Consider the following 8,505-nt stretch of genomic DNA (forward strand, 5'->3'; position numbering starts at 1 on the left):
TCCGGTTTTCCCCGGCTTGCGCTCTGCGGTGAGAGCTGCCGTTTGCTCACGCGGTGCGCCCTCACTGCTGCGTGCTTCCTGCAGATCATTTAATCCTAGTGACAACTTCATGGGGGAGGTGCGTTGATTTGTCCTCCAGTATGCAGTCTTCAACTTTGCTGCACAAAGCATCTTCTCTGACCTCAGTCCGACAAAATTAGAAATCTGCAAGAAAGGGATCGCAGGAAAATTCACAGACAATTGGACATTCAAATAACACACTCAAACGGCCAGTGGGTCAAAGAAGAAATCACAACAGAAATTACAAAATACCCTAAGATGAATGAAAATGAAAATATAATATACTAAAACTTAAGGGAGGCAGCTAAAGCAGTGCTTCAAGGGAAATTTATAACTCCCATGGCTGTATTTAAAAAAGATCTCAGGTCCCAGCTCCCAAGACTATTCACGTGTTTGTTGGTTTGATGAACCCGGAAAGCGGAAGCCACGCAGCTCATGAGAGAAGGTGCCCTCACCCTGCCTCTCAAGTCCTTAGCCACCATCTGGTAATTCTGACCTCCCTTGTAGCTTTCCTTCAGGGAGAGAAGTGCACCGGTCAGGCCAAAACCAATATTTAGTTTGAAAATAAATCATCACTCTATATACTTTAAAAAAGAGAGATTGAGAAAGATTCTTGTTTAAAAGCAAATTTTTTGGTTTCATTTTACTCCTTGTGGTGTACTAGCACCTGTTTTCATTTTGAAGTGTTTTTAGTTTGTTTGTTTGTATTTTTTTGGCAGTCTTAAATCCCAATATCAAGTATATGTAATTTTTTTTACAACTTTGAAAGTGCTTACATTTTATTAGGAACTTTTGAAAAGTGAATTGTCTCTAACGGATGTAATAGGAAGTTTGGTGACGAGCAGAAGCCCCGTACACAAACTGCCTGGGTTTCCAATCTGGCACCGCCACATAATTGGCTTTCAGCTAAGAACTTACCTTTCTGTGCCTTTGTACCCACCTCAGAGTCGCTGTGAAGAGTAAAGTGCTCAGAAGCCTGAGTTAGAGTTAGAACACTTCACGTTAGCCCTTGCTATTGTAACACAATGTTATAATAATATCATTTTACACGTTAATACAGGGAGCAAAGATGCCTTGTTAGGTTAATTTGCTTCTTAATAGAAGTCTCCTGGATGAATGTATCAACCTTTCCGGTAAAACACAAAGGTTGCTGTTTCAGTTTGCTCAGGCTGCCATAACAAAATACCACAGACCAGGAAGCTTAAACAACAGAAATGTATTTCTCACAGTTCTGGAGTCATGGGAAGTCCAAGTTAAGGTGCCAGTCGATAGCCTGGTGAGAACCCCCTTCCTGGCTGGCTGCCTTCTCACAGGCTGGACAGAGAACTCGTGAGTCTCATTGGGCCCCACCCTGATGATCACTTTTAACCTTTATTACCTCCTCCCAGGCCCCATCTCAAAGTACAGTCGCGTGGGGAGGTAGGGCTTCGACACAGGGATTGGGGGCATACAGGCATTCCGTAAGAGCTGTGAACGTCATTGTATTTGTTGTAATGTGATCACACACCGGCTGTACACGAGACCTTTTGGGGGACGGGAGAGCTGAGTTGGCGCGTGGGAAGGGGTGAGGACCTCGCCTTCACAAGGGCCTCCCGTCCGTGGGGAGAGGCAGGAGTACGCACAGCCACGTTCAACCAGCCGAATGATAAGCAGGGCACGTGCCAAGAATAGAACTTCAGCGCAAAGCATCGGTTCCAAATGAGAGTGCTGCGTTCTGGTGTGGAGAAGCCCGTTAAAAACCCTCTCTAGGGACAGCGTGGCTAGTGCTGGGTCTGGGGCTTTGAGGAGACTGTCCTGGCAGTTATGCTCAGGGCAACGGGAAGATCTCAAGCGCAGGCGGAATCTGCCTTGGATAAATGTAACAGCACTTCCCATAATGTAGACTGTGCAAGTAGGATTTCTAATACTTAAGGTTTATGGAGGCATAGTTCACATTTGGTAGAATGTACCCCTTTTAGCTGTAGAGTGAGCTATGACAAATGGAACCACCACTGTAGTCAAGTCATAAAACTTTTCCAGAAAGTTCCCTAGTGGCCCTTTGGAGTCACACAGAGTTCCACCACAGTCTTTTGAGTCTGGCTCCTTCCTCTTGGAATAATGCTTTTGAGATCCATCTTTTGCTGTTTTCGTAGTTTGTTCCTTTCTTCGCCGAGTAGCATTGCAGTGTTTAGATGCACCACAGTTTATTCACCACCAGCTGATGGACACTTGCATTGCTTCCCACTCTGGGTTGTGAAAAACGTAGCTACTGTAAACCTTAGTAGCTATAGCACAGAAACCTATTGTAAGCACAATGGTGATTAGATGTTAAAACCCGAAAGCTTTCATTCTTTTGATTTGAAAGAACAAAGCATTTGAAGATTTTCTCCTTGCATTTAATGAGGATATAATGATCGTATTTGCCGATAGATGCATCTCCCTTCTGTTGTAAATTTTCTTAAACATATACATGTGCCTGTGATAATTTATTCAGTCATATATATTCCCTGACTCTTTGTCATTGCTTCAGTTTTGTGTGATTTATGAACCTTTAGGTTACACTGAGGAGAAATTAAGGACTAAGTTAAGATACTGAAGAATTACGTAACTGAACACCTTAGTTTTTTTTTAAGTACTATAATATTTATTAGACGAGCTGCATATGTGTACGTACTATAAAATTGTCACCTAGAAGTTGTTGATGTGTAGCTGCAGGTGTTGAAGGGGTGTGTTCTAGGTAATGGGGAATCACAAAGGCTCAGGACACGGTCCCTGTCCCTTTGCTTTGCATTAACACTTAAATCCTTTAAACATTTTTTGTGCCTTGCTTGAATAGGTGTTGTCTCCTTAGGTGCGCACAGTGTGGGCCCTAATTTCCAGTCACGTGCTTTGGTTAAGCAAGGGGCGGGGTCATGCACAGGACCCAGTCATATGCAGCGTGTCCTCCTTTCTGTTTTAGGTTGTGACCTTTCATTCCCTAGCAATAAACTGGTGTCTGGAGATCACTGTAAAATCATAGTGGATGAAAAATCCGGTCAGGTATCCCTGGAAGATACCAGGTAAGTTCTTTCTGCACATCCGTTTGCTCTCGTAGCTTCAGGAACCTGACTCGATGCCCAAGGGGAAGGAATGAGGGTTGGTTTTCTGTAATACGGTAGCTGGCCAGGTCCTCAAAAGACAGGAAGTGTATTTTCTGGTCTCCAGGATGGGGTGCTCAGTGGCATGTGGGTATCCATGGTCCTTCTCAAATTATTCGAATTAAAGCCAAAAAAAAGAAAATCTCAGAAGTAAGACTTAAGAAACTGATAAATTTTGGGGTTTTGCATACCTACTTCAGTTAGACTTCTTTCCCTCAAATCAAAAAAATCTTTCTTTTTTTTTAACTTTTATACGACATAAGTAGTACCTGAAAGTGAAAACCTTTCCAAAACCCACTCACCAATATCTATTTACTTTGTATTACTGAGGTTTTACTGTGTATGCTGTTGTTGTGTCTGCTTTTTTCACTGACTGTCTGTGGAGCATTTGACATGCCAATACATCTAAATCCATCTCATCTTTTTCTGCATTATTATATAATAACTTATTTGTCAGATCCTTTATGATGGACATTTAGCGTTTGGACTTTTCTTATAGATGACACTGCAGTGACTGCTTCATAACTCTTGGCATTCATGTCTGATTATTTTCTCGGGATAAATTTGTAGGAAGGAATGCTGCGTTAGAATGTGCCTATTTTAAACCGGGTACAAGTGGCAGATGGCCTTCCGGCAGTAAGTTGAGAGTAGCCTTTCCCACCGGATGATTTTTTTATCTTTGTAAAGGCTGGGTGGCGAAGGGTCTTCGGTAACTGTTTCAAGGACAGAAAACTAGGAATTGGGTTTTATTAGGAGCACTGTGACAGTGACCGTGTTGCTTCTACAGCCACCCTTCCGTGTCAGGTCCTGGCTTTCCTGCCCTGGCTATGCGACAGCATTGGCTTCCTGTAGCTGTTGTAGCAAATTACTACAAACTTAGTGGCTTGAAACAATGCAGATTTGTGATCTTGTAGTTCTGGAGGTCCAAGGTTCAACTCCGTTCTCATTGGACTAAAATCTAAGTGTCACAGGCCTGGCTCCTCCTGGAGGCTCTAGGGGAGAATCCGTTCCTCCCTTTTCCAGCTTCCGGAGCCTCCTGCATTCCCTGGGGAGGGGGCGGTATTGGGGGGTGGAGGGGATCAGAGTGGTGGGTGCACTCGGGCTGCAATCCGGGGCAGGAAGATGCCAATGCCCACGGTGGCCTGAGGGTAGGGAGAAGTTATGGGAGGGGCGAAGCCCTCGAGTGGCATCTGATGTGTTAGTCCAGAAGAGCGTGGAATGGATGGTGAGGACAAACTGGGCAGCGCTGTGGCTGTGCCACCAGTTCCTGTAAGTGAAGTTTACTGGGACACGGCCACAGCCCTTCGATGATGCGCTGTCCGTGGTGGCTTTCACATGACAGTGACAGTGTGTGCTCTCAGTCCACTCAGGGACTGATGTTTCCAGTCCCTCCTCAGCGAAGTGCTTCCTGTCCCATCTGACTCAGGTCCCTGTCTGTCCCTGCCACACCCTGCACCTCTCCCACCCAGCCTTGTGGTCCCTGATGACTGCAGTGACCTCCCAACTGCGGGAGCCACACCATCTCCCGCCAGTAGCCCGCATCGGGGAGGGGTCGGTGCTCACTCGAGGACCGAGGAGCGAGCTAACCGGGTCGCAACCGCGAAGGGAGTGGCAAGTCTGCGGCCCCGAGCGAGGCTGGAAGCAGGAGAGAAGCTGGAAAGCAAGCCCAGGGCCGCGGGGCCGCCGGGGGCAGGTGGAGGACAATGAGGCGTTGGCACAGCGGAGAGGTTAGAGGTGTCCGCAAGACGGTTTGGTCACTGGTTGGGCTGTCACTAAGGGGGCAACAGGCAGTTGTAAGGTAACACTTACGTATGTGCCTCGTTAAATATTTACGTTATTCCTGTCAGTGTTTTATCATTTTCAGGGTGGTAACTTTTTTATTGACGTTTAGTCGACATACAGTATCTTACTAGATTCGAGTGTACGTCGTAGTGATTCGATATTCACATATGTTGTGAAATGGTCCCCATGATAAATCTGGTTACCATCTGTCACCATACAAAGTTAGTACAGTATTATTGACTGTATTTCCTATGCTGTAATTTAGATCCCCATGACTTCTTCGTTTTATAACTGGAAGTTTTTGCTGCTTAATCCCCTTCACCTGTTCCCCCCACCGCGCGCGCGCGCGCGCGCACACACACACACACACACACACACACACACGTAACTGCCAGTCTGTTTCCTGTATCTATGATCTGCCTCTGTTTTGTTTGTTTTGTTTTTTAGAGTCTACATACAAGTGAAATCATACGGTATTTGTCTTTCTCTGTCTGACATTTCACTTAGCGTAATGCCCTCTAGGTCCATCCGCATTGTCACAAATGGCAGGATGTCATTCCTTTTCTGGATGAGTAATGTTCCATTGTGTGTATGAGCCACGTCTTCTTTATGCAGGCGTCTGTCGATGGATACTTAGGTCGCTTCCACATCTCGGCTGTTGTCAGTCGTGCCACGGTGAGCGTAGGGTGCAGGTATCAAAGGGGTGATGTTGAACTGCTTTCCTAGCGGTGGTAGAAAAAGAAACTTTTAACTCCAAGTTATTGGAGTTAAACTGCATTTTTGTTGTCTCCACAGCACCAATGGAACAGTAATTAACAAGCTGAAGCTAGTTAAGAAGCAGACTTGTCCTCTAGAGACCGGGGACGTCATCTATGTGGTGTACAGGAGGAATGAGCCGGAGCACAGTAAGAGAGGGGACTTTGTGGGGTGGACACCTGCATGCCGTGCGGTGGGGAGGTCCTGCCACGGCAGCAGAAGGGAGTCGTTGACGCAGACTCTATCTGTAGGAGTGTTTGTGTGCGCGACACTCCCTTTGCGGGTCGTGCAGATTCTTGGTGTGGTGTGAGTGGCGTCTGCCGAGGAATGGAAGCGTTGCCCCCGCAGTCGGGGCCCAGCCATTCCTCAGAAAGAGGGCCGTGCTCGTGAGCCGGGCACCTCGGAACGGCAACCGAGAAGGGAGGGGGCGTGCGGTGACCCTGCGTTGGGAATAAGACCTGGAACGGGGTTGGGAGCCGCCGTTCGTTCTGTTTTTGGAGACTTTATGGGAGACAGCAAAGGTGAGACTGGATTCCATTAGGGCTTTTCCAGCTCTGATGTCTGTGTTTGGATTTGTGGGAGAATATAGGACAAGGAGACTTCGGGGAGTCTTTCAAAGGTTACCCCTGAAATAGGAAGGCGGGGGCACGTATTCTCTAGGTCGTCTGAGGCACGATCAAAGCCAGCCCCTGGCTGCACAGAAGGCTCTGGAGTCTGCTCCTCCTGTACTTTGAAATGACAAGAAGGCATAGATTCTTCACCTAGTCAGCCTCTTGCCTTTCTTTGGTCTGCCTCCTGACTGTAGACATTTTTCCAGAGGCTTATTTATTTTAAAGCTGGTTAAGATGTTTTGGATCTTTCGTTTTAAGCTGGTGAATGTTATCGGTACACGCCCGACGCTGCTCTGACTTGGTCCATTTCTTCTTAGATGTGGCATACCTCTACGAATCCTTACGTGAGAAGCAGAGCATGACACCGGACCCCTTTGGTAAGTGCGGGTGCAGCAGAGGGCTGAGTGCGGATCACGGGCTGTCGATTCTTCCGAGGAAGGCCTTTCGATCTGCTGGAATGTCACATCGTCCGCAGCGGCGCTGCACCCTCGCCCTGACGGGCCCCTTCTGCTCCCTTTGTGGTCACAGAAGCGAATAAAGAAAACGTGTTCCACGTGACCAAAGATACCTCAGGTGCAGGGCGGAGTGACGATCCCCAGGTCCTGCCGCCGGCGCCCACTTCTCAGGCATGCTTTGAGGAACCACAGCCATCAACGTCGACGTCGGACCTCTTCCCCTCGGCCTCTACCTCTTCCGTGGAGCCCAGTGCAGGGCAGGCACCGTCCCCTGGCTCCGGTGAGATGGGGATGGCTGCGTGGCCGTTTGTTCACGAGTCTCGACCTATGTCGTTGTAGAGACAGGTAGGCCAGGAGGAGTTTAGAGGTCATGTCAGGCTTCAGGCTCTCAGCAGGGAGAGTTCTGTCGGAGTAAATATTCCCGTCCCGGCCTGAGAGATGCCGATGGGCGGAGGCCGTGGACCGCAGTGTTTTTCCAGCTTTGCTGGGATGTGATTCACTGGCCATAGAGCTCACCGGGCAACCGCCAGTCTGCTTTCTGTCTGGATTTGCCTGTTCTGGACGTTTCGTGTACACGGAACCCTATGTTACGTGGCCTTTTGTGGCTGGCTTCTTCCGCTCAGCTTCGTGTCGCGGGGCTCGTCCAGAGTACCGTGTCATTTACAACCAGTTTTACGTACACTTGTCCTTACAACATGAATTCTTTACCTTCCTCCCCGGTCACCGGAAGAAATTCAGGCCATCGAGGTGCAGTGTGTGTGACCGTTTCCTCATAGTGTTGTTACAACATAGACTCTCTGTGTTCGTGTTTCCTAAATTGGATCATACTATCCGTATTAATTTTTTTAGTTGACTTTCATAGCTCTTCTTCTTCCAGATTATCTTTAGAATTAACCTTTTCAAGTTTAAAAAATGTCTTTTTGAGATTTTGATTTGGGGAGAATTGACATTTTTACAATACCTAGGAAAAATGGTATTGTTCTCTGTTTATTAAGCTCTTAGATGTTCTTCAGTAAGCTTTTATAGCTTTATTCACCTAGTTTGGGGATGATTCTTATTTATCCCTAGAATGCTTATTCTCATTCTTACATTACGGACTAGTCTGCAGATTTTTTTTTTATGGATGGAAAACCTCTTGGATCTCAGTGCATGTGTTTGGATGTGAGAAACAGAAAACCTGGCTCCCACCAGCACTAGCTCATCAGCGTAAGATGTCACCAGTTACTTGCATGTTGCCTCTTTGTCCTCTTGCTTTTCATCTTGTGGTTGCAATGTGGCTGCCAGAGCTCCAGCCATCACAACCACATTCAGAAGCAGGAACCAGCAGAGCCTCAGTGAAAAGGCCCTTTGTTTTAAGTGGCTCTATCAACTGCTTAGCCGCAGTAAAGAAATCTCTCTGAGAAGACTGTTCCATCTCATCTGCCAGTCTGGCGGCTCTGCGATGAGCTAGTCCTTATTTTTATATCTGTCCTAGTGGGATTTGCGGAAAGAGATGCAGTAAACCCAGGGACTTGATATGCCTTGCGGAGACTGGCAGTCCTCTCCCACGCTGTTTGAGCCTATTTCCATTTCGGCGAATTTGGTTTTTTACTTGCTGATGCTATCGTGCTTTTCGAACGCAGGCAGGTCTACCTCTCCTGTCTGTCGTCCAACTTCAGGCTTTGTAGCACTCACGCCTTTCTTGTCCAGAGCCCTTTGCCCAGCCTAACTCCTCAACAGCACTGT

At 47.3% G+C, this 8,505-nt stretch overlaps 1 protein-coding gene across 3 annotated transcripts in view; it reads left to right on the top strand.

Annotated features, from left to right (window-relative positions):
• Nucleotides 1–8,505, top strand: part of CHFR (checkpoint with forkhead and ring finger domains) — a 23,567-nt gene that overhangs the window by 319 nt on the left and 14,743 nt on the right. For 2 of the 3 annotated variants that reach the window (XM_025045527.1, XM_006909960.3), the window contains exons 2-5: nucleotides 2,999–3,098; nucleotides 5,754–5,863; nucleotides 6,643–6,702; nucleotides 6,854–7,060. In XM_025045527.1, coding sequence (XP_024901295.1) covers nucleotides 2,999–3,098; nucleotides 5,754–5,863; nucleotides 6,643–6,702; nucleotides 6,854–7,060 — 477 coding nt within the window. Of the gene's footprint in view, nucleotides 1–2,998; nucleotides 3,099–5,573; nucleotides 5,634–5,753; nucleotides 5,864–6,642; nucleotides 6,703–6,853; nucleotides 7,061–8,505 lie in introns of those variants that run through there. The other variant, XM_025045528.1, reaches the window with a different exon arrangement.

This window comes from Pteropus alecto, unplaced genomic scaffold (genome assembly GCF_000325575.1).
Source record: "Pteropus alecto unplaced genomic scaffold, ASM32557v1 scaffold213, whole genome shotgun sequence".
In the NCBI taxonomy this organism is placed as follows: Eukaryota; Metazoa; Chordata; class Mammalia; order Chiroptera; family Pteropodidae; genus Pteropus; species Pteropus alecto.